Here is a 25241-nt window from a genome sequence, read left to right on the forward strand (position 1 = left end):
ACAGCAGGGACCCCAGAGACTTGGGGGGCACCAGGAGAGCGGGCGGGGACAGGCCCGGGGGACAGCAGGGGCAGCAGTGGCCTGGGGCGGCAACGGGCCTTTGGTCACAATGCGTGTGAGGCGTGGGGGGGCGGCGTGCGGTGTCCCCGTGCCCATAGCGACCGGTCAGGCCTGGCAGTGCAGCTTGCCAGAGAGGGAGCAGAGGCTGCGCTGGGCTCAGCCCGCACCACCTTCCCCGGGCCCTGGGTGGGCCCTTCCCCACGCCGCCGCAGGCCCCAGCCCGGAACAGGGGCCGCCACAGCCTCTGCCACAGGAGACGCCGTTGTGGAGCAGGCACTGCCCGCCTCTGGCAATGTCCTGCATCCACTACAAGTTTGCCTCCAGGCTGCGCCATGACAGGGTGATCTTCCAGGGCCGAGACATCTCCCTGAGAGACCTCAGGCGCCAGATCATGGGCCGCGAGAAGCTGAAGGCGGCCCACTGCGACCTGAGGATCAGCAATGCCCAGACGGAAGAAGGTGCGTGGGGGGGGCAGGCGCGGGGAAATATGGGAGGATATCTTCTGATAAAACACTTGCCAGATTTCTATGAAAGCCGGTGGAGAAATGTGAAAGTGATAGTAGAACAGATGGCTCATTTGAAGAAAAAAAGTTGTTTGGGTGACTTAATTTTGTCTTCAGCTTGTTTTAATGCACTGCATCGGGAACCTGTTTTTTCGGCTGTTGCAGAAACTGCTCAACAGCAACATTTTGGATCCAGAGTGTATCTGTGAGTTGCAATCTATGCAGACCCTTGAAAGCCATCTTGCACAGGAGTGTTCTCCGTATCTGAATTATACTCTGGGATTTCTTTTTAATAGAACTTCTTTTCTACACCAAAGACATTGTCATTCAGATGCTACTGAGCATCATTTCATCGTTCATTTCTAACCAGATTTTTTGGGGTTTTGCTTCTGCAAAAGACTAACGTGGTGTAAGACAAGGCAAAGCATGGAGAGCTTCTAGCACGTGCTGGTTTTGAAAGGCATTTCCAGGCTGCTTTCATCAGTAATTTCGTTCAAGTCTGTCTGCTCTGCAAAAAATGAATCGAAAGAATTCACGTCCCTGTGGTTAATTCAAACTGGATGATCAGCTTAAGAAGGGAGATACCACTTTCGTTGGAGCCAATTCTGCCCTACTTGTGAAAGCAAGACCGAAATCCCCCCAAATTTCTGCGGTCCACGTTCTAGCACTGCCAGCTTTGTTCCTGTTTAAACGTAACAGAAACAGAAACCGAGCAGTTTGGTCAGTTTGGTTGTTGATGCTCCAAGAAATAGAGCGAGATGGCGGGCTCTCTTCTGTGTTCTGTCAGTCTTGAGCACCGGTGGTTTTAGGTGAATCGTTTTTAGGTAACAGCTATGAAAGCCACGGCGCAGAGCTTCCATGCTTTAGCCAAGGGCCTGTTTTGCTGCAGGGCGAGCGTGTCAGACCTTAGTATCTGCTTTATGCAGGTGAGACTGCTGTGGTTTGTTTTTCTCAAAAGATCTCTTGGCATTGTAGCCTCAACAGAAGCAAATGCAGCTTAAGCTAGATGCGGAAAGAACCTCATGCCTTAGCAGACTCTCTTTTTGTCACCTTTGAGATAACTTTGCTGTTGGCATTTAAACTATATAAAAAATGATGATTTCGCTGCTTGTCTTCGATTAGGAAACCTGAAGGTCTCTTGAAACGTACCGTTGGAGTGTTGAGATGGTAACAGCGCAATGTCACACGCAAAGTTTTGCTTTCATAGCTGTAAAAGGATTCTCTGAAGTGCGATGTAACTACACAGTAAGAGACCTTCTTACAAGTTGACTGATGTTTTTTTTCTGCATTCATGTTGTTTTCAGAATACACAGACGACAATGCCCTGATTCCTAAGAATTCATCAGTAATTGTCAGAAGAATCCCCCCTGGAGGAGTTAAAGCTACCAGCAAAACATCAGTTCTGTAAGTATCCATAAAGCATTGTGTTCTTTGTTAGGGGTTTCAGTGTGTTGACGTTTTTTAAGGCTGTTACTTTACAGAGACACTCACATTGTCTCTCTCGTGTTACAGCTGCTCTTAATTTTTGTTGTCACGGGGTAGATTTTAATGTGCCTGTCCCAAAGCAGGCTGACATTTTGAGGCCTGCTGGGGTTAGCAGGCAGGTTAGCTTTCTGTTCCTTCACAGCAACACCGCTCTACAGACTGTGCGGTTGACATTTTTGTTATTTCTTTGTCAGAGAACTGATTTTTTTGATACTTACGCAGCAGAGACAAAAGATCTCAGGACTTCCTCTTGCACTGCTGTGTTCTACATCTGTCAGTCTTAGAGTATTTGTGACCAAGGAGAAATGTGATTTTGAGGGTTCTTTTCAGTACCAAGAGAGAAGAGCTTACGTATACGGAGGAACTTCCACATTCACTAGATGATCAGAACATAAAGTTTTGATGTTCAGGTTTTATAATCTCTTTGCACGGCTTTATGTTGGGTACAAGTGCTTAATTTTAAGTTCTGACCACCTTCCTTTCTTTCTTCTTCTAGAAGTCGAACTGAGCCAGGGAGTGGAACATCAAAAGCAGTATGTAAAAACACAATCATCTCACACTTTCTTCTGCACACTGCACTTAATCCTAAACAATGGAGCCTTGTATTAATTTTGCAAACAGTAACTTGACCTGTTTTCCAGTAAAACGTAGTATATGTTGCAAATGCAATGTATTTAATTCAGCCTAGTAAAAAGTGAGGAATGCCATCCTTTGCACAGTTCTCATGTGAATATTGGTATTTGTGCCTAGCCATGCATTGTATTTCACAGCGACTATGCTGGACTATTTCCCGTATGACTTTGTGTTGTACAGATGATGTAGGACCGTTTTTAGATCATGCAGGTTCAAGGCTTGCACAGGTGAACTCGGTGCCATGTTCTACATCTGTCTGTCTGGAGCTAGTAATACGTACGTTTGTATGGGTTCTTGGGTGCTTTTTGTTTCCTGCGGTAAAAGTCATGCTATCCTGTAAAGAGTAGTTCCCGGTTTGGGAAGAAAGAAGGGGAGTACCTTATCAGCCTCAGCGTCATGTAGCAGTATCACTCATCTCCAAGGCACAAAGAAGAAGCCCTTCACACACTGTTTACCGCTTTTCGTGCGTCTCGATAATTTTGCATTGGAAACTAACACAATTTTTACAGAAGAATCTAATTGGCTGCAAGTTATGGACATTTCAGGAGGCTTTGCCACAGCCAAACCAGAAGCATTTCTGTAACACGGACAATTGCGTGGCTTTTTCTGAGTTTCTAGTCGTTAGAGTTACAGATCCATTCTCTGAATGCGGCACAACTTCATAAATTCTACTCTGCATATACAGTGGACAACACAAACTCATGGGTTTGAACGCAGACCCTGTAAATGCTGTAAATGTACCTCCTCGTTTATCGGAATATACCAAGGTGTCTGTGTGGTGTATTAGCAGACGTGACCTTCTGAAACTGTTGTAACACCATGTCTTGCTACAGAACTGCTTGCATTTTTTGCTCAACGATGCGTAACTTCGCCTGGCAAAGCACTGGTGATTGCACCTTGTGAAAAGGCGTAGTGTTAGTCAATTAAAATACCAGTTACAGAGACGAGAGAAGGCAGCGCCTAGTGCAGAGGAGCTAGTTCTTTCTTCTGAAAATAAAGGCGGGAGTTCATTTCCAAGAGAATCTCTTCCCACTGGTAAATTCTTCCCTCGCTCACTGCAGTGAGAGACACATTTCACAATGTGTACATTTGGGGGAAAAAAAGGAAAGGTTTGGAAGGCAACCACCAAAAGACATTGGTCTGCATTAGTGCTGCCCCTAATCGTGTCCTTGGTTTGGTAAACTCACGTGAAGTTTTACTCTGAAACGTGAAAAGCTCTGTACACGTTTGAGCTTTTGAGAAAATTTCAGTATTTCAGACAAATCCGGGAACGTGACAGCAAGCAGCTCAAAACCGTTACTTTCTCTGACCTCTTTAGTGCAGACTGGCTTAGCCTGGAGGCAATGTGCTAACAGTCTTCGGGTCTGTTATTCCTGTGTATTAACTGCCGTATTTGAATTTTGGTCTATCCCGAGTAATGTTTTGTGGGATTTGGATGTGTTTTCTAAACCGTTTGGATTCCAACAAATTAGTCTAGCATCTGTAAAGGTTCCTCTAAATGTTCATGGAAATTATTTCATAGATGTCGATCTGGATTATGTTACTGTTGGAAAAAAACTGTCTATGAAACAAGCGTTCAATAAAATTGTGAAACTAGTTTGTTGCTTTTGTGAATGAACGCATGTAAAACCCAAACCAATAGGGGCTGATCTGAATGATGGGCACTTGAAGGTCCAAGTCATTGACAGCCACTCCCTTGGACCCTGCTTGTACCTGGACTAGTGTGTAATAAAAATGTTTTAAGAAATCCTGCTTAACTTAATCAGCTGGCTTCCATAATTGGAAGATGTAGCTCTGCGTAATGTTTTTAGTACCATTTGCATGTTAGAAGGACAGAGCCAACTGGACAAAAACCTGCAGGTTTTGCTTTCTGTAGTTAACTCACCTAATATGAAGAAGTTAGGCCGGCGGGGGAGAACGTGCAGTTTGGACAGCCTAGAGCACGTGATTGTCAAATTTCTACTGCAAAGAATCTCTTGTCTTGCTGAGGGATTATGAAAAGCACGATTCCTTTTCAGGCTTCTGTGTCTGAAGCTGAAGTTCAGCAAGCAGAAACAACTTCCCCGACTCCTGGGTGTCCTTTTAATGCTGCAAAATGTAAAGAAAGAGAGTTGCATGCATCTTTCCCCATTAAATGCACGGTGGATAGCTTCTCCTTCAAATAGGCCGGAGCTTAAAAATCGGTTTGAAAATACTGGATAGTATAATTTTTTCGACACGTAGCTTCAGTCCACTTGGGAGAAAATTGATTACGCCAGCCTTTCTGTGAGGTACCAACAGAGCCAAAGGTTCTGAGTGCCCGAGAATGCTCTTTTCAAGTGGGTGAACGGGCACATAAACATCACGCGATGGCGTAAGGACTCCCCAGAACATCTTCAGGACAACTGTATTTGATCAAAGCAGCTGTTTTCACGCAACCTCAGCTAGCGTTGTGCTGCTCTTTACAGGATGGGGTGAGCGGTGCTGTCTTGGGCCGTGTGGGCTTAAACGTGTTTCTAACATGTGTGTCAAATACTTCCCTGTTACACAGACTGACGATCTGGCCGGTGCTTCCAAAGAAGATATAATGAAAGCTACGGTGATCCAGTCGTGCCGTGAATACGATGCAATGAAGTAAGTGTTGATCATGTCACATCTCTTCTTCAAAGACTATGGAAAAGTTGTAGAGATGTTTGTTTGAACAAGAGAGACACATGCATACCTTTTTCTTCTTTTCCCCAAAAAATTTTAGTTATGGGAAGAAACCCTTGGCTCCACCTCCACCATCGTATATCTGCTTTCGTTGCGGAATACCTGGCCACTATAAAAAGCACTGCCCAACCAATGGGGTAAGATTGCAGGGGACTGCTTTTTAATGGCGGTTCACAGTTTTTAGTATTCCATATAAAAACAAGGCATTTCTGTTGCTCCCGCCTATTGAATATGTGTGTGTTTTATTGACGCACGTCTCTGGCTGAGCTTTCATGCCCTGTAACGTTACTCGCCGCATGTATACGCAGCCGTCATCTATAGAGACGGTGAAGGTAAGTAAGACGAGCTCTCCCTCTGAATTGCGCCTTGGAGGAGGAGCGGGTTTGTGCCTCTTCTAGGGGCGGGTGGCGAGCTAAGCGATATGTAACCCTTACGGAACCCGGAGTTAAGCAAAAGAATGTCGCTTGAGCGCAAAACGCTGCTCAAGTCTTTGCAACATCCTGGTTCTATTAGTTTAGGAAAATAAGAGAAACCCTTAGGCTAGGTAAAAGGAGAGGATTAAGGGCTTTTGCTGCTTAAAATCACCGTTGAAATATCATTTTAAGTGTGGGTCTTCAGATGAGAGATGTCCGCATTTCTTTTCTTAACAGGACAAAAATTTTAAGCCTCTTCCCAGAATTAAAAAGAGCACAGGAATTCCAAGGAGCTTCATGATGGAGGTGAAAGATCCCAATACAAAGGGTGCCATGCTGACAAACACCGGGCAATACGTAATACCAATCATTAACGCGTACGTATGGAATGAACTGGACTGAGCACAAAGGGAACGAGAGGAACCATGGGCAAATGCCTGAGTGGCAATGTAACCGAGTTGGCCAGCGTCTGTAGTGACGGGGGAGGAAGCACTGTTGCTGTATCGTAACCTTCTAAACTGCGATACTTGCTAGTATTAAAACGGGGTGGTCCTACTGTTCATGCCCCTGGACCTTGGTTAAACTTGCGATGTGCTAAGAATCTGGCTTTCTGCCAAACATTTCCGTAGTATTTACAGTGGAGTCGTTCTCTTGGAAAGCTCATTTGGCTTCTGATTTATGTTTCAAAGGCTTCTTGCAAAGTTTAACAAATAGCTCTTGGACTGAGATTTCCTCCCCCCCCTCTGACTTTTATCCAATGCCATGTGGGAAACCGACTGAAGTTTTCCTGTTGCTGTAAACTAAGAAAATACTACTGTGTGCTGACAGCAGTGGCTGTTTGAAAATGCACTTGGTAGCACTTCCGTTCTTCTGTCACGCATCTCCTTTTGTAGACGCTGTACCATAGAGCTCTTCCATGTGTAAAATGTAATGACTCAGAGACAAAGTTTATCCTGCGCCTGCAATTTGCTCTCTGTCAAAGGAGAGGTGGGATTCATTTCACCTGACTTCGAGCTGTCAAAAAATGATGCTTCTCACCTGAGCTAATTTCTTACTTGATCCAATGAATGGCAGAGTTCTGCAGAAGGAAATTGGTTCCCCCTCCCTCTGCTAGTGCTGTGGCTATGGCAAAGCAGTTTAAACTAAATGCCTACCTCTCCGAAGGCTAATGCAGAGTGAGAATTCCATCTGTTTTCTTCCTCCGATAACATGCAAAGCTTGGAACAGTTTTCCTTTACCCAGCTTTAACTTTTTGCTTTTTTCCTTCCCCACACCGCCCTCCAGGGAAGCTTATGCTCGAGGAAAGAAGGAAAAGCCTCCCTTTTTACCAGAGGAGCCGTCCTCCTCCTCTTCCTCCTCCTCCTCTGAAGACGCTATTCCAGAGGAGTTGTTGTGTCTCCTTTGCAAAGAGATAATGACCGACGCCGCTGTTATTCCCTGCTGCGGAAACAGTTACTGTGACGAATGTACGTGTTATTCCCGTCTTTGTTAATTCCAAACATCACATCTGATTTTCTGAAAGCAGAAATAGGGGATGACGAAAATACTTGTCACCCGTTCGTGACAACCTATTCGTGAACCTTGAGGCTGGGGGCTTCTCCCTGTACTAGACAGTGGAAAAAAGACTAGTGAGAACATCAAGACGCAGACATCTTCAAGTGTTACACTAGTGAAAGACCAAAACTGTATAGTTATTTGCTGCATATGAGAAACTTTTCACACTGTTGAACATCTATAGCTTCATGCGCTCAGTTCAAGACCATCTTCACCCATCAATCATATAATTGTTTTATACTTGATGAGAACCCCCAAAATTGCTTTACTTTGGCTAAACCTCCTTTGATGACTCTAACGATACACAGGTATTAGAACGGCATTACTGGACTCGGAGGAACACACATGCCCAACGTGTCACCAGACAGACGTTTCCCCCGATGCTTTAGTTGCCAACCACTTCCTACGCAAGGTAACATGATGACTTCTACGTAAACTGTTTGTAAGAACAGGGTCTTAATGTTACTCTGTGGAGGCGTTTGTTCGTCTATCTGCTGAAGTTTCATATTCCCTTTCTGTAAATGTTTTTCTGCCTCTAGGCCGTCAACAACTTCAGCAATGGAACTGGCTACACAAAAAGGCTCCCTGAGCGGATTCAGCAGCAGCAGCTGCCAGCGCCACCACCTCCACCACCGCTCATGACCGTTACACCTCCTGGACCTTTTTGGTAGGAAATCTGTAGATCAACATGAATATAAGAGCCACCAAAATGCTGGAGTCAGATTCTTCTTCTTGAGCTTCTCTGCTAGGGATTTATAGATAACATTAGTGACAGTTCCGCATAACTGTGGGAGCTCTCTTTTTCGTTTCTACTTGGAATGAGGCCACTTTGGTAAGCTGGAAGTGTGCCTCATGCAAGAATTTTCTCCAAAGCATTTCCCGTTTGGTTCCCTTATCAGTCGCTCAGTACAGGTTTACCCTGAGAGAGGAACGTTTTTTCCCCAGGAGCCCTTTGATTGTAAGTGGCTAGCAATTCCTAAAGAAACCATTCCTTGATGTTAAACCTTCCTGAGTGCATTAACTTCTCTTTAGTACTGGGGGAATAATATTTTAATGAAAAGTGTAAAAGTGCAATCATAGGTAAAATTGGCCAGGTGTGTTCGCTCTACTTTCTTCTATAGTATTTCCGTCGTCAATGTTAGAATAAGGAATACACAGTATTCAGTATGGTTGAGTATTACTCAGTAATACACAGCGTAGTCAGTGATGCATACAGATTGGGTAATAAACATTGAAACACTGTAAATTTGAGGAATTTACAAACCTGACAGTCTAAGTGTGCAACCCAGTGCGGTCACAGGAAACTACATGAAAAATCTGTACGATTCCTTAGGGCTTATACCCTTTCGCCTTTATGCCTTGAATGCAAACAGCCACTCTGCCCAGCAGATGGTCAGGCTCAGCCGTACCATTGAACACAAAGGATCACAATTCAAAAGAACCTCTCGGGCAGCCTCTGAAGTAGCTTTATCTTTCACGTAGCACTCCAAAACACTCTTTGAATAATAGAAATTTGCTTGTTTGTTTGTTTGTTTGTTTGTTTCGTAGTGGTGCCAACAGCGTTCGACCTCCTACTGCTCTGGTGACGGCACATCTGGTGTCGGTGTCACAGAGGTGTCGCCAAGGACAATCACTACCCACAACTGGTAAGTAACTGCAACTTCCGAATGTCTTTAAGCAAATTACCTGCAGATCAACTGAATGGGATCTTTGTTCTTTTTCCTCTCCCCACTCCAAAAGGTCACCCAGGGAGAGCCAGTACACCTTGCTCAGCAGGTGGCAGACCGGGCTGCCAACTGTAAGTATTCTACAGAAATTCAGTATGTTCCTTCTTGTAACCCGTCAAATGATTCCATAAGGTGTCACTCACACAGCAGCTGATTTGTAATGAAAAAAGTATGCACAGAGAGTTGTGGAGAATACAAGCGGTAATTGATTTTTAAACGGCTTATTTTGAATTGGCTTTAACAGAGGGGATCTGTGCATGCAGTAAGGTTACTGTAAATAAAACCCCAGTACGGGATTGGAAAGAGGACTGTGAAAAATGAATGCTTTTTGAGGAAACCATAATCTCACGTGAAAACTAAACATAATGAAAGGATCAGATGGAAAGTCACCCTTTTGATTACTGCTGAAGAGAGCTGAAGAAATTGATTTCCCAATAGAGAGCGGGACTCGAGCCCCAACACTGCCAGCATCACCACCGGTCTCTGTGCCCGTGCCTCCAGCTCCCCTGAAGGACTTTGAGAGGAGGAATGGTGCCAATGAACATATGAGGAATACTGTGAAAGGGTTCTTTAAAAAAAGAATGCAAGAAAAACTCGTGAAGACAAATCTCAGGCTAGCTGATGTCTTCTATCCCCAAAATCACTTGGGCAGGAGTCTGAATCGCTCTCTATTAGTAATGCTGCCAGTATCTTTCCTCGAGTAACGGCATTGAGTTACTAGAGTACTAGAGTACTAGAGGCTGAGTTTAGAGATGCCTTTAGGTAGCACGTTTCTTGAAATGCCGTCACTATCCTTGGTGTGAGCGATTATGTGCTAAAGTTTGCTAGAACAGCTGGGCAGAAGTGTTGGTTAAATAGTGCTGCACGTAGGATTGCAGTACAAGTATTTTGCATCCTGTACAAATTGCCAAATAAGGATTGAAGTTCAATAGCCTAAGCTGGCATTTTAAAATTGAGGTTGACTGTCTTCAGGCTGAATTGTGTTTTCTTGATGTTTGATAGTGCACTGTAGACGTTAAGAGTTCTCTTCTTGCATCTTACTGCAACAAAAAGGGTTTGCACTGCACGTGGTTGCCCAGTGGTGAAACGTGTGCGTTCACATACCAGTAGAGGCCAGTGCACAGCGCCTTAAATCAATCAACAGCGATGGTAGCTCGTGTGCTAGAAGCGAGTGGAAACAGACTTACCCTTCCTGTATGCTTTTACACTTACAAAGCAGCAGCTGTTCTGTCTTGGAAGCAGAAACATTTACATGCGATCACGTTCTTCAGTTTGCAGTAGCGCTGTCAGCAGCTGAAAGTTTGCGCAAAAGCATATGGAGAGGAACAAAACCCAAACCAAACCAAACTTGGGAGGAAAAAAATACTTTCATTTATTGCTTTTGTGTTGTGTTTTTTTAAAGGTCCAAGTCTCCCTGTAGTGCTTCATTTTACTCCAATTCATATACCTACCCCACGTCAAGACCGGAAAATATACAGAACAAACACCGCAAGAGAAGAAGAGAGGATGAGAAGGAGGGATTTTGCAAGGCTGAGTTGTTAGAAGGTGTGAGAAAACCAAGAGTGCCAGTTACAGCAGCAGATGTTAGAAGAGACTCTCCCTTCAAGAAGCAAAGGATAAGTACTTAGGACCTTTTTCAGATGTATTTCTATGAAAGCGGATGCTTTTTGGTTTAGTATTACTATGTATTTGTATTTGGCTTACTGTACTTTTAGCGTTACTAGGTATTTGGTTTAGTATTACTATGTATTTGTATTTGGCTTACTGTACTTTTAGTGGTACTACGTATTTGGTTTAGTATTACTATGTATTTGTATTTGGTTTACTGTACTTTGTTTAGTGTTACTACGTATTTGGTTTAGTATTACTATGTATTTGTATTTGGTTGAGTATTACTATGTCAGTAACCACCAGGATCCCTAGTTGCTCTTTGTCCTTAGAGGCTGCAGAAATGCAGAGAGCCGTGCCCGTTGTTTTACGGCCGCCAAGCACAACTGTCATCTTTCCTGGCTCAATCTTCAGTTTCGCCAAGCTCTTGGGTTTTAGGAAACCACTGTAATGTAAATGTAGCACTCCAGCAGTGACATTACCCTTTCCCTCCTATTTTCTGCCCCCTTACTTTATGTCAGTTTCTGTTTAGGCTTCTGTCTGAAATGGCAGTTAATACATTGACTGTCGATTCTGGAGTTTGGGGTGTGGGGTTTTTTTTAGGGGGTTTGTTTTGTTGGGTATTTTTTCAATTCTTCTGCAGTATTACCCTAGGGTTGTATACAAGTTGTGGAATGATTACTAAAAATGATCAATAATACAGCATTGTTCACGCATTAAGGAAAGGTATAAACGCAAAATGCTTCTAGGGTAACATACAGCCGCAGCTGGTAGCTGAAGAATCCGCTACATCTGTGATTCCCTGTACAATATTCTTTACAAAGCAACACGGGGAGTGGAGTGGGGTGGAGACTCCAAGGCCAAACCCTGTGATAATCCGGAAAGCATGGGAACGAGATGGTACCACGGAAGGAAAGCAGTGCGAAGGATGGAGCAGAGTGGAGACACTGCGGCTAAAACTTTGGGATAAAATGGGAACTTGGGGACCAACTGGAGCCCTCGAAGGTCTTATAGAACTGATAAACCGCCTACTTGTTACCCTGAGCCAACAATCTGCCATTTTTTTGATGAAATGCTGTCCTTTACTGAACTTTGCTCATTAGAGTGTCATTATAATACCAAAACACACCTCCATCCCAAAAGCTAGGCGCCTCCAAGGTGCGACCACTCCTCCTTGAGTCTGCGCCCTGAATTTTTTCGTCAACTGTACCTTTAAATGCGAGGCGGGAAAATTTTACTCCAATCATAATGAAAGTATGTATGACTAGAGTCGCTCAAACTCCACCTTGAAGATAAAAAATAGTATAAAAATAGCCCAAGAAAAGGGGGATGAGAGGGAAGACACCGTCGTGGACTTCTGGGACCAGTCGACGGGCTGAGCCTCTCTTCCCCCGCAATGAGGATGCTTGTGGGTAAGATTCAAACACTTGGCGATACCAAGTGCTTCCCCCGGAAACTTAGAAATCTCTATACAGAGCGGTTTTATAACTTAGCGCTTTTCTAACCGAGCTATATTGCTAGCATCTTTAGCATTCGCACATGCTTTGCAGACAGTCACTATCACGGGCAATCCAAAAGAACTTGTGTATCTGTTGTCTAAATAAACTGTACTGTGTAGGCAGCTAGTCGTTTGGGTTTCTCATTGAACGCGACCGAAGCGTGGCCGTGTTAGTTCATGAGCACAACTGGGCTGAAGGTGCAGTCCTCTATTAGTGTATTCAGAACCGTAACAGTTTAATATATCAAACGCGCCTGGGCTGATAGTGGTGAATTGGGCATCACTCAGAATTTAAACCTAGCCGCACCTAGCCTCCCACCTCGGTGAGGAGTGTTAGAACGCAAGGGGGTTTATTTTCTGCCAAAACTACTTGGCCCCTTAACGCCACACAAGCGTCATGGATATATTGTTTCCCCTTGACTGACTGGAGGCAGTACTTCAGTATTCCTGTAGAGTACTCCAATCGAGAGCTTTCCTAAGGTCTGCTTTGTGTTTGAAGAACCACAAAAGGAGAGAGGCTGTGCCTGCCATGAGAGAACATGGGCCTGTTTTTCCACAGAACTAGGCACAAAATGTTCTGAGAAGAAGGAAGCTTGAATCTTGTGGTAAGGCTCGCAATGGCAATGAAGAGAAGTTCTCTTCTTCCGGATCTGGGTGTTCCTCTCCAAAGGCACATTTTCAGGAACTTGGTTGTTCTCAATACAGTAATGTTGCGTGTGCTTTCCTAAACGTGGAGAGAAGGACCGATTAAGTGAAGTGAGGTTGCAATCTACACACATCTTCTGCATGCAGCTCTTCTTTCCCCAGAGTCTGCTCTGAGTCTATTCCCTTGAATTCTTCCCCTGCATTAGTACTGCGTCCAGCTCTGGAGCCCCCAACATTGGAAAGACATGGACCTGTTGGAGCGGGCCCAGAGGAGGTCCCAAAGATGATCAGAGGGCTGGAGCACCTCTCCTATGAGGACAGGCTGAGAGAGTTAGGGTTGTTCAGCCGGGAGAGGAGAAGGCTCTGGGGAGACCTTATAGCAGCCTTCCAATATCTGAAGGGCACCTACAAGAAAGCTGGGGAGGGACTTTGTACAATGGCATGGAGTGACACGGCAAGGGGTAATGTCTTCAAAGTGTAATAAGGGAGACTTAGATTAAATAGTAGGAAGAAATGTTGCACTCTGAGGGTGGTAAGACACTGGACGAGGTTGCCCAGAGGAGCTGTGGAAGCTCCATCCCAGAGGTGTTCAAGGCCAGGCTGGATGGGGCTTTGAGCAACCTGGTCTAGTGGGAGGTGTCCCTGGCCAGGGCAGGGGGGTTGGAATGAGACAGTCTTTAAAGTTCCTTCCAACCTAAACAACTCTATGATTCTATGATGAGGAGGAGGAAGGAGAGAGACCACAAGGAGGACGGGTACGGGGAGTGAGACATACAGGCAGAGAGAGAAAAAGCAGGAGAGGGAAGAGGCCAGAGAGACTGTTAACCACAGGGGGATGCAGAGCGGGACAAAGAGGCAGAGAATGAGAAAACAGCAAAGTGCTTCAGGACAGAGAGAGAGGAAGAGAAAAAGAGGAAAACGGAGAGGAAGAGCAAGAAGAAAAAAGGGACAGGTAGCATGCCAGAGAAAGAGAGGGGCTGGAGACTAGAGCAGGGGCAGGAAGCAGGATACAAGACTAGCCAGATGAGGAGAGGTACAGGGAAGCAAAAGAGTGACACCAGCGAAGGAAAGGCTCGGGGAGCACAGGCACAGGGAGGGATCCGGACGCAGCACAGGGGCGACACAGCCCCAAGGGCCCAGGACGCAACGCAGGTCCTGCTCTCCGTGCTGCCGGCAGAATTTTACGAACCCTGCCTCAGCTGGAACGGCTGGCTGTCTCTTGTCTGCAGCTGGGGGCAGCATGCCCTTCATGTCCTTCTCCAGCTGCTTCAGCTTCTTCTGCTCTCTTCAACTTCAGCCTGAGCCAGATGCAGGTCCCTCCCGGGGCTGCCGCGTCCAGGCCCGGCTCAAGCTGACTGGGACCCCATCACTGCGGGCGCTTTGGGGCTGCCCCGCCACCCCCGGGTGGCCCCACCCCTCACCTCAGCCCAGTGGCAGCTGGAGCAGGGACTGCGCCTCCCGAGACCGACAGGGCAGCCCGGCAGCGGCCTGTGGGGCCATGAGAGCTGCCGGCGGGGCCCGGGAAGGAACATGGCCGCTGGGCAGCCCCGTGCCCCGGGACTACAGCTCCCAGCATGCCCTGCGGCGCCACTTCCTGCCCTCTGTCCCCCGCCCCCCTACAGCCCCCCTGGCTGCCTCCTCGGGGCTGCCCCGGCCCAGGGCCAGGCCCCGGAGCCCCGGCGGGGCCGGCAGGAGGAGCAGGAGAGAGGGGGAGAGCGGCAGAGAGGGGTGGGACAGGGCGATGGGGTGGCTGGAGAGGGGCAGGAGAGGACAGAGGGAGGGGAGAGGGACAGCGGGAGGGGAGAGCAGGGGGGAGCTGGGCAGGGAAGGGGAGGGAGCAACCATCCTGGTGAGGAGAGGGCAGAGGGGTAGAGTGGGAAAGAGATGCGGGGAAGGGGAGAGCGGTGGAGGGGGAAAAGAAAAACAGTCATTTTCTGTCTATTTGCTTGTTGGTTTTGCTTTTTTAAAAAAATATCGTTTAAGCTCTAAATACCACCTGCAAGGGAAAAGGAACCCGGCATACCAGGGTGGGCACAGTTGAAAACCAAACCCATTCCACAGCCGCACAACCCGGCACTTGCTTCTGTTGCACACACTCCACTGCCTGCCTGCAGGTAGAGGCAGCCACCCCGTTTCTTGAGCGCTCCCCAGGAGCGGCACCACCGTGTAGCTCAAAAAACCATACTGCCTGCAAAGACTTAAGCGCAGCCTAATTCTGGGCAACTTTTCCTCTTTTTAGGCCCTCTGGTTAAAGACTCCTCTGTTGAGACATGGCTCAGGACCACGCCAGGACCAGCAGAACTGCTTCCTGCACCCCGTGGTGGTGATAGGCAGAGGGACAGGTTAGTGGGACCCGGTACGCGTGCTGAGTGTCAGGGTCACCCTCGCCTGTTTTTTCCCAGCAAAGCCCCAACCGGTGCCGGCCCCGAGCTGCAGCCCTGGGGCCGAGGCTTAAGGAGCCGGGCATTCCTGCAGGCGCTGCACCCTGCAGGGCCCCACCACTGGCTGCCCTGGACTCCAGCTCTGCTTTCTGCCAGCACCAGGGGCACTGCAGAATGGCTCGTCTGCTCCCCAAGGCTGTTCTGACCCATGTCTGCAGTTCATATGTAGTGTCCGCAACACACAGATGATTTGGGGGTGGCAGGTCTCTCTTGTGGCACCCTGGGAACGGGGCCAAGCAAACCCCATCCCTCCCTTCGATCTTTGTCCCCAGGGAGACTAAGGAGAGATGTACCTTGTGCTAGAGAGCGTCCTGCAGGGAGGTGACGGCTGATTGCAGAGCAATGCTGAGCCCCACCTGACAGCAGAAGTGCCCGGTGGCCGCAGAGCAGCCCAGGTGAGCTGATTCTCTTGGAGGCCACCAAAGCAGCCTTCCTCCACCCCTCTCATTTTGGTGAGATATGCAGCAGCGCAGAGCGGTTTCTCAGGCATCCAGGCCCGAGGAGGGCTTCCCAGTGCCCCAGTGAGAGATCCAGCTCTTGGGAAGTGCCTCTCTATAGAGGAAAGGCCGCATCCAGCCACCATCCGCATCAGCGTGTTCTGTGTGGTCTTTTTTTTGTGGGAGATCCTTTTACAGCTCGTTTGTCTGTTTAGGGTTTTGATTTTTGTGTAATTTGTCCAGTGTTTCTTCTGGTTGATTTTTTGCTGCTCTGTTCAATTGGGTTGTCTTTTCTTTCTTGAAACTGTCATTTCTGGCCTGATACGTCTACTGCAGGTCAGGCAGTGTCAATTCTGCTGCGGTCCGACTCATTTCTGGAGAGTCGGTAGGTAGGTAGGTAGGTGTGGAGGACTTGGGGTTCATGGAGAATGACTGCCAGACGACTAACGGGCACTTCTGGGGCGGGGTGAGAGGACTTCTGGCTTGTAAGCAATGTCTGCCAAAGGACTAAGTGTACTTCCGAATGCCAAATTCATGGTCATTTCTCCTGTTTGGAGGAAGAGCCCTGTGAAGACACCAGCCACACAGAAGGACAAGGGTTTCTCCAGGGGTAGGTGGCTTTTTGGTTTCTTGCTTTTGCGTAAGCAACCTGCAAAGAGGCTACTATCATTAAGTTTAGTGACATTTTGTAAAGTCCCGGCCTGAGTATGGCATGACTTGAAGCATTGCTGAAAAAATGGTGGAGGTTTCTCTGTGTGTTCTAGATGCTTTGGGTTTGACCGTCTGCTCGTGGTGGTGACTTCACGCAGTCCTTAGCTCCGGATTTCTAAGCCTCTAAGATTCCTACCCAGGAGTGAGATGTCCAGAAAGGACTGTGCTTGTACCCTGCTGTCAGCCTTCAGTCTAGAAAAACGTCTGGTAGCGGTGTATGCTTACCGGTAATGTAACTCAAACGGATCTTAAGTGGGCGCCCTTTAGAGTAGAGGAGAGAACGTGAGAAACACTCCAGTGAGATGTGTCTCTTGAGGATGAAGATACTGTCTTTGACAATATCTTCTCTAAAGTCTACTTCAGCAAAAGAAGAAGAAATCACTTCCAGTTTCTGTGCCTGGCTAAAAGAACTCAGCTGATCGTAGAGAGAAGTGATAGGAAGAGCCATTTGTTGTCGTTATTGACTACCACATCTGACTTGTTGTGCTTTCCCTGTGCCTAGGGTGGTGTTTTGTGCCTGGCACTGGTCTGATGTGCCGGGTCCACCTCCCTGTTGGTTGCCAGATGCAAGGCAAAGGGCTTATCCTCATTTAAAACTATTTGTCTAATTTCAGAAACTGTGTCCGTTGACGTAGAAACACAACTCTTCCTAATGCCTTTGTGCACTAGTAGAGAAGCAGTGGGGGGTTTTCAGGGCAGTACCTGTGAACGAGGCTTTAGGAGATCCTGTCCCTTGACTCAGATGGGGCAGTGAAGAGTTTGAGAAAGTCACGGGTGTTTTGGTGTGCAGTTTCTCTTACGGAGGAGAGCTGTGAGGCTGGGAGGAAAGACTGTGGGTAGGAGGGAATGTGCTTAGTTACATATCAAAGAGAGATACCATCAGTATCTAAGGGTCAGCATAACTATTCAGAATTTTGACTGTTTAAATGTTGACCTGAACTTTTGCCAAAATGGATTTGCTGGCACTTCTCTTCTAGTTCATGCGTGGGTACAGGAAAGAAGGCAGCCGACGTACACACGAGCTAAACCCCCTTTTTATTTCTGGCCATAAAGGGCCCCTCTCAGCTGGGAGCCTGAGAAGGACCCCGTGTTACAATTCTTCATTCTTTATATGCCATCTTAAGGCTACTGTCCTGGTTCCAGCAAGGACGGGGTTAATTTCCCCAAGGAGCCGGCAGGGGAGGCAGGTATTCCATACCACATGACCCATGCCCTGCTATAAGAGGAGCTAGCCGGGGAGGGGGGGGCAGCCGCCGTTTGGGGGTGGGCTGCAGCGGTGCTGTAATCTCTCATGGTTTGGCCTCAGCCAGCAACAAAGAACCACGCAGCCACTCGCTCGACTCCCACAGCCGTGGGAAAAATCAGCAGAAAAGGGCAAAACTCGTGGGCTTAAATATTATAATTTAACAGAACAGACAAAGGGAAGAAGAAAGAAAAACAATAACACCGGTAAAGGAATATAAGAATGTGATTACAGTACCGCCGCGAAGTGTACCAACCGGACCCACACCGCCTCAGCCCACCCCCGGAGTGGCAACTGACTCCCTCTCCCCGGCTAGCTCCTTTTATAGCTGGGCGTGGGTCACGTGGTATGGAATACTTGCCTCCCATGCCAGGTCCTTGGGGAATTAACCCCATCCTTGCCGGAACCAGGACAACGTACTTATACTCCTTTATCGGTGTTACTGGTTTTCTTTCTTCTTCCCTTTGGCTGTTCTGTTAAATTGCACTATTTCAACCCACGGGTTTTGCCTTTTCCTGCCAATTTTTTCCACGGCTGTGGGAGTCGAGCGAGCACTGCGTGGTTCTTTGTTGCTGGCTGAGGCCAAACCACAACTGCTACTCACATATTCATTGCTACAGTTTAAACAACCTACTGCTTTGGCCTTCTACCAAAGCCTGCCTTCTACCATTCACTTTTGAATATTTGTTCATGTGCCCCCCTGTGCAAGCACACTTGATGCATATTTATTAGCTGAGTTTGCAGTGTTTTTTGGAAATGTGCCACTGTCAGCTCGTTTCCATCTGGTTTCTTTTAACAGTGGACTCACTTATATGGGGAAGGTCACAGTCGCCCAAGTTCTCTTGTGCATATCTTTGAAGCTTTTTCTTACGTTTGCGTCAAAAGGAATGTAATTTCAATATTTGTCTGTCAGAGTCCCAGGACTTTCCCTGATTTATCTGTCAGAGTCTCAGCAAAGGACTTTCACTGAGTCAGATTTACAACCATTGAAATGATTTATTTGATTGAGGGCGACACAGCAGATTTGAGATTGCCGTGTATAAATTCACTGACTACAATAGTGCTACTAATTCAGGTTAATATTGCTAGCAAATGTAATAATAATACTACCACAGCCCGGGGGTGACATTCACCCGAGGGTGAAAAAGGCACAGCGCTTACCCAGAAAAGCGTCCCTGCCTGGGCTGGACGAAGGGAACGCAACTGGTCTGTCAGGTACCGAGGTTCTTCTTTCTCAATTTAACAGTCATTTTCTCCATCTTTTTATGCCCACACTTACAAGGTTTCCTTCCCCCAGGTGACGGGTAGTATGATTTGGGTGGAGAGACGAGTGCTATAGTCATGAATGTTTAGCATGATCTCTATAATCTTCATTAGCATATGCAGGGATGTCAACTTCCATATGCGTTTCACAGGTAATGAGGCAGAGGTCAGTCATCGGGCATGACAGCCTTTCAAAGAAGCAAAGAACTACACGGGTTGCTGTTATCTGGTTGTCTCAGCTGATGAGAAGCAGGGCTGTCCTGCCTACACAGGGCTCCCTCCTTATCTGCATCCCATTACAGCCAGGGCAGTCTCTGCTCCCCCGAGTTATCAAGGCCAGGCTTATCTTATCTTTGAGCACAGAGACTTCACCCCATTATCCAACTTGCACACTTACGTACCGCCATGGGCTGGTCAGCTTTTTCCCCAGGGCTAGTTCAAAGCCTATGCAGCAAGACGCAACTGCTTCTTCCTATCCCAGAGGATTTCAAACTTTCCATGGGAGACGGGGAGGACCAAAGCTCTTGTATCACGGCTTGGCTTGATCTGGGAAGGCAAAACCAGCATGTGGTGGTGGCAGGCACTTCTGTCCTGCGAGCTGTGCAAATCAATCAATCTCTGTTGACAGTCTTTCATAAACAGGGATTCTGAGAAGTGGAAGTTTCTCCCTTCCTGTGGAAGAACGCACCAGAGCTTTGTTGTCAGAGAAGGAAGTGGTGAGCGCTGCTGGTTGGATGCAGCTCGCTTGGCAGATGCTTGTGCTCATCTCTGGGCCCCCAGGTCTGACGCGTGCCTTTGCCCCCCACCCAAGCTGTGCTGCCGGCTCTTGGGAGATGGGGGTACCGAGGACGGAAGTTCCAGTCACCCAATCAGGGAGGATTTCTTCCTGGTTCTTGCACTTACAGGTTTTCAAAAAAGCCAGCAAAGAAGTTTTCCAAGGAAATGTGACCAAGGAAGGTGTAGGGTTGAGCTCTGATTACTGTCTGTGTGGATTGTGTCTGTCCTCAGTCAGGCACGCAGGCACTTTCCGATGAGAAATGAGACTGTTCCGGGCTGAAGTGAGCAATCAGGATCCAAAGACTGCTTTGTTGAAGGCAAGCAGGGGGAAATGTGTGGTTGGAGCCTTCTTGGTCGCTTGGCCTTTGATTTCAGAGCTGTCGTCTTCTCCGAATCTTGCAGTGCTCTTACTGAAGTCTCAGAATTAAAGGGATAAAGCAGATCATCCTCACCCATCCTGATCACCTTCCTCCACCTTCTGTTCCTACTCCTCTTCGTTGCAGTCCTTTTACCCTTCTTCTTTTCTCCCTTCTGTCTGTCCTCCTGTTTGTCATTGCTATGCTCGTCCTTATCCCCTTCCTCTTCCTCCCCCTTCCTCTCACTCCTCCTCCACAACTTCATCCTCCTCACTCCTCCTCCACAACTTCATCCTGTTTCTCCTGTTAGTCATCCTGATTTTCCTGTACATCTTCTCACTCATCCTCTTCTTGATTCTCCTCCGCCGCCTTCTCCTCTTTCTTCCGCACCTCCTCCACCGCCTCCTCTTTGTTCTGTTCCTCTTCATCTTGTATGACATCCTGTATCACACCCTCTCTTCCTTCTCTTCATCTTCCTCCTCTTCATATTCCCATGCCTCTTCATTCTCTTCTTTTTCCTTCCTCCTTCTCCTCCTTCTGCCCTTCTACCTCCTCCTCCTCATCCCATTCTTCTTCCTCTTTTTTCTCTTTTCATGTTTGTCCTCCCCCTGTTCTGTGTCTTGTTCCTCTACCTTCTATTCCTCCTCCTGCTCACCCTTCTTCTCTTCCTACTTTTCCTCCTGCCCGTAGTCCTGTCTTCCTATTCCTCATGTTCCTTCTCCACCTTCTCTTTCTCCTCCTCATGTTCTTCCTCTTCCTCCTTTGCTTTCTCTTCTTCCTTCTCGTTCTCATCCCCTTGCTGTGTTCCTCATCTTCTTCATCCCCTTCCTCCTGCTCTCTACCAGTTCATCCTGTTTGTCTTCCTTCCTTTTCTCCTCCTCCTGTTTGTCCTCCTGTTAATTCTCTTTGACGAGGTCATCACAGCCTGGTTGCTTGGGTGCCTGGCGCTCTGATAGATAAAGGGATACCCCATTTGGAAGGGTGTTTCACAGAATCACAGAAGCAGAGACTGGGTTGGAAGGGACCTCTGGAGATACCTAGTCCAACCACCCTGCTAAAGCGGGTTCATCTAGAGCAGGTTGCACAGGATCGCGTCCAGGCGTGTTTTGAACGTCTCCAGCAAAGGAGACTCTACTACCTTTCTGGGCTCTCGGTTTCCATGTGCCCTTTTCTCGTGTCACCGTGAGAACCACCACGGGCTGCCAGTGGGGGGGGGTGCGGGGGGGTGTTAAAGTGTTTGTGGGTTGGAGAGAGCAGGAAAACGAGCGCATTCCACATGCCATCTGGTGGGTGCCTGCCCATTCTTAAAGTGTTGTTAATTAAGTGCTGTTAGTTTGTGGTCTGTAGGGCAGGTGGAAGACCCAGGCGTCTGTGAGGTTCACACCATTGCTGTACAATTTTATGTGTGGTATGAAGGTAGAAAACCTCTTCACCGCCAGAGGGGACGGTGCCATTTGTCATTTCCTCCATCAATTAGGCCGTAAGTACAGGAGAAGAGGGGAAAAGTGCTGGTTGATTTTCTAGAGGCTGCTGGGTGTGCTGCTGCGCTTCCCTGCTCTGTGACGGGGTGATCACAACCTGGTTGTTCAGGTGCCTGGGACCTTCAAGGCCCCTAAGGAGGGAAGAAGTCTGCCTGGCACCCAGGAACCTTCAGGCTTGCGGGGAGGGGGAGAAGAAGACTGCCTGGTACACAGGACCTCCAGGCCCTGATGAGGAGGAGAAAGGGAACTGATACGTAACCAGCTGGATCACAGAGCATGGCCGTTTGTCTGATCAAATGGTGTTTGTTTTGCCAACCATATTACCAGGGGTCTTTTTTTCATAACTTTTCCTTAAGAAAGGCTATTTTTCTTTGCCTTTCTTAAGTACAGGCATGGTAGCAGTGGAGGGCCCAAATACCAGGTCAGGCTCGAGGCCGCTGCTGTTGTCCTGATTCTCCCAGGCAAAGCACAGGCGGAGATGGATCCCTGCCTGCAGCTTCTCTGAAGGGAGCGCAGCAGCTCTTGCCCAGGACCAAGACACTGCGTGGCTCCAGCCCATACAGCATGGGAGTCAGTAGAAGCTGTGCTGGCTCCAGCTTCAAAGGCTCGGCTGGTGGCCAGGGACTCAGCTCGTTGGGGGGAACCTTTTATTTCCTCAGTTCACTCTGCGTTCCTGTCTGCAGAAAAGGCTGTGGATTTACCAAACCAAACACCATTTTTCAAGTGGGCGTTTCTGTCTGTAAACCGTACTCCTAAAGTATGACCGGGGTCGGAAGGGGGAGTGTCTTGCACAGGAGAGGATGGCGCACTGCTCCATGTTCTTGAGGCAGTCCGATTCGAGTTATGGTTTCAGGGAGAGTCGATCTTGAACGGTCATTTCCTGGGAGCTCAGCGCGATAAAAGCAGTAAAGCGTCTTCTGGTCCAGCCCTGGGGGCAATTCTCGGTCTTGGAGGATAACTTTCAGACTGGGGAGAGGGATATTTTCATGAAGATTCTGCAACTGGCCCATGCCGTCCGAGGAGAGAGGCCAGGACACAAAGTATAGGATGACAAGAGTGATTCTCTGTTCATGTGTATGAGGTGTCCCAGTCAAATTGGGGTACCCTGAATGCAGTTTTACACATGGTTCTTATGCCTTTCCAGCGTTCAGGTAAATGCGATTTGACTGATTGCTACCTAACACGCACACATATACTGCTGTTTTGTGAAGCAACTCTGCTTGTGTGGAATCCTCATCCACTTGCGTCATTCCTGATCTAGATGTCACAGTATCACAGTATGCTAGGGATTGGAAGGGACCTCAAAAGATCACCTAGTCCAATCCCCCAGTCCCTGCAGTGGGTCTTGCTGCAGTTCCTTCTCTCTGATGCCAGATCAGGGGAGGGTTTCACAGGGGTGTCGGAGGGGCTGGGAGGCTGGCGTCATCTGCGTAGTCCCGGAGCATCCTTTCTTCTTCAGGGTGGGGGCTGTCCTTCTCCTGCCTGCAATGAGCTGGGTCCTTTAGTCATGCCGACTGAACCGTGGCTGTGCAGGTTCCAATGTAAACTCTGTATCTTGTTTCTCTCGCGTTTGATTTTCTGGTCTGGATCTACATAAAAACCCCAGCAGCTCTTACTCAAGTACCGACATACTCTGTCATGTACTTCTAAATGTCGCTGTAGAGCTAATCGATTCGTTATTACCATTTTTGATAAAAATTTGATTTCTTCCTGTAAGGGTGTAATAGTGCTTGTGCTTTGATGAATGGCTTTTTCTGATTCTCTTGACACATTTGCAGTAGCTCTTTCTGGTTTTGCAACCCCTAGCTGTGGGATAAAAGCTGTGACGGGCAGGTGGAACTCGGTGCCATGTTCAGTCAGGGTAATTAGGAGCTACAGAGACAGAAGAGATCCTGGTTTTAACCTGTGTGGATGCTCTTAATGCAATCAGAATACCCGTTTCAGCTCAGGTTGAGGGTAAATCCTCGAACGCCTTTTCTCCACCTATCTAATGTTGCCCTGGTAGTTGTGTCAACGGGTAGTATAATGTGCACATAAGTCTGAATTGTGTAAATGATTTCCCGTCAAGGGGTAGCATGTGCCGGATTTGGTTGTTTAGGTAAACCAGTAAGGTTGGGACCCAGAGGAGATGACTGAGAGCAATCAGGATCCTGCAAGCCCATAGTGGCAACCAAACTTTTAACTTGATCTTCAGCACGATTATGGATTCCTGCAGAATACCCATTTAATCTGTCTGCAAAGAGCCACATGGTCTCAGAGCCTGCAGGGTATGATAAACTCCATCTAGGAAGAAAACCACAGCGTGATGGCTTGTTACAAGAGGTTTGATGTAAGGGCTTCTGGAGAATCTCTCTTTCACGGTCAGTGGATGGGGTATAGAGTAAGGTTTTGGAGTAATCTGTAAAGGAAATGGGGATGAAACCAGAATTACAAAAGTGGTGCCTGGGAGAAGCGTACCAGTGCTTCTGGGTAAAAGTGTTAGCAAGGTCTTGCAGCCTGTCCCAGTGATGGTGGGGGATGGTGAATTGTGTGACAGCAAAGACATGAGGGGTAGTGATAATTTGGTAGCTACAGTAGTGTCTGAGTATGATCAGGTGCAAATTAGGGCTTGTCCCCCCAAGAAAGTGGCAGGACAATTAGCCCAGCTGAAGTGCATCTATGCTAATGCACGCAGCATGGGAAATAAACAGGAGGAGCTGGAGGCCATTGTACAGCAAGGAAACTATGATATAGTTGCCATCACAGAAACATGGTGGGAGGACATACACAAGTGGAGTGCTGTAATTGATGGCTACCAACTCTTCAAAAAGGATAGGCAAGGAAGGAGAGCAAAAATAACTCGCCCTCGGATAGAGAGGACAGCACTGAAATCAAAAGGGTTTCCTTCCTCCGAAAAGCCAAAAGGCATTTAAAGACCTAAACCCAGCAGTCGTGGCAAGTCCCTCGTTAGCCCTGCCAGACCACAGCAAGCTTTTCATATTGTATTTACATGAACAGAAAGGAGTAGCCACTTGGCCCAGAAGTGTCTGCAAGCCGCAGCATCTCAGTCAGCAGAGCCAGACCGCATCATTCCGGGCAGGATTTCATGCGCTAGGGCTGTTGCAGCAGCAGCTGCAGTGACGGAGAGAGCAAGACATGTCGTCCTGGGGCACCTCCGAACGCTCACGGTTCACTCCTGACTCCTTCGTCCTCCTCCGCAGAGTTGAAGCAAGTGTGGGTGCGCCACGGTTGGGAAGTGCATTGGTTTACGGCGATGAGCGTAGGTGGCCATTGGCCTCTTTGGCTGAACTCTCCGTCCCTGCCCCAAGGTGCACTCAGCGTCCCCGAGATGTCCCCTGCCTTGGCTGGCCCTGCGGCGTGGGCAGCCGGGCGCCCCAGGGCAAAGCCCGCTGCATCTGCCCCGGGCTGTGTGGCCTTGGCTGGCTGCGGAGAGGAGGGGAGAGCGGGGGTGACAGCCTTGGGGGTGACAGCCCGGGGGGTGACAGGAGGGCCAGCAGGCAGTGAGAGGCATGGGGGGTGGCAGGGTGGGCCCAGGGCTGTTGGGAGAGCCAGCACTGGCCCAGGGGCTGCCGGGAGGTGACGCCGGGTGGTGAAGGCCCCTGGGGGACAGCAGGGACCCCAGAGACTTGGGGGGCACCAGGAGAGCGGGCGGGGACAGGCCCGGGGGACAGCAGGGGCAGCAGTGGCCTGGGGCGGCAACGGGCCTTTGGTCACA

The 25241-nt window shown here is 48.2% G+C and overlaps 1 protein-coding gene across 1 annotated transcript; it reads left to right on the plus strand.

Moving 5' to 3' along the window:
* Positions 1-292: 292 nt before the first annotated feature.
* Positions 293-2677, plus strand: LOC309684022 (E3 ubiquitin-protein ligase RBBP6-like; the record flags this gene model as incomplete). The annotated part of the gene is made up of 3 exons (XM_082499987.1): positions 293-518; positions 1868-1967; positions 2545-2677. The coding sequence occupies exons 1-3, from the start codon at positions 353-355 to the stop codon at positions 2675-2677; spliced, it is 399 nt and encodes a 132-aa protein (XP_082356113.1). The 5' UTR covers positions 293-352.
* Between the last annotated feature and the right edge of the window lie 22564 nt (positions 2678-25241).

Source organism: Vanellus vanellus (assembly GCF_965231255.1).
Source record: "Vanellus vanellus genome assembly, contig: HAP1_SCAFFOLD_386, whole genome shotgun sequence".
Taxonomy (NCBI): domain Eukaryota; kingdom Metazoa; phylum Chordata; class Aves; order Charadriiformes; family Charadriidae; genus Vanellus; species Vanellus vanellus.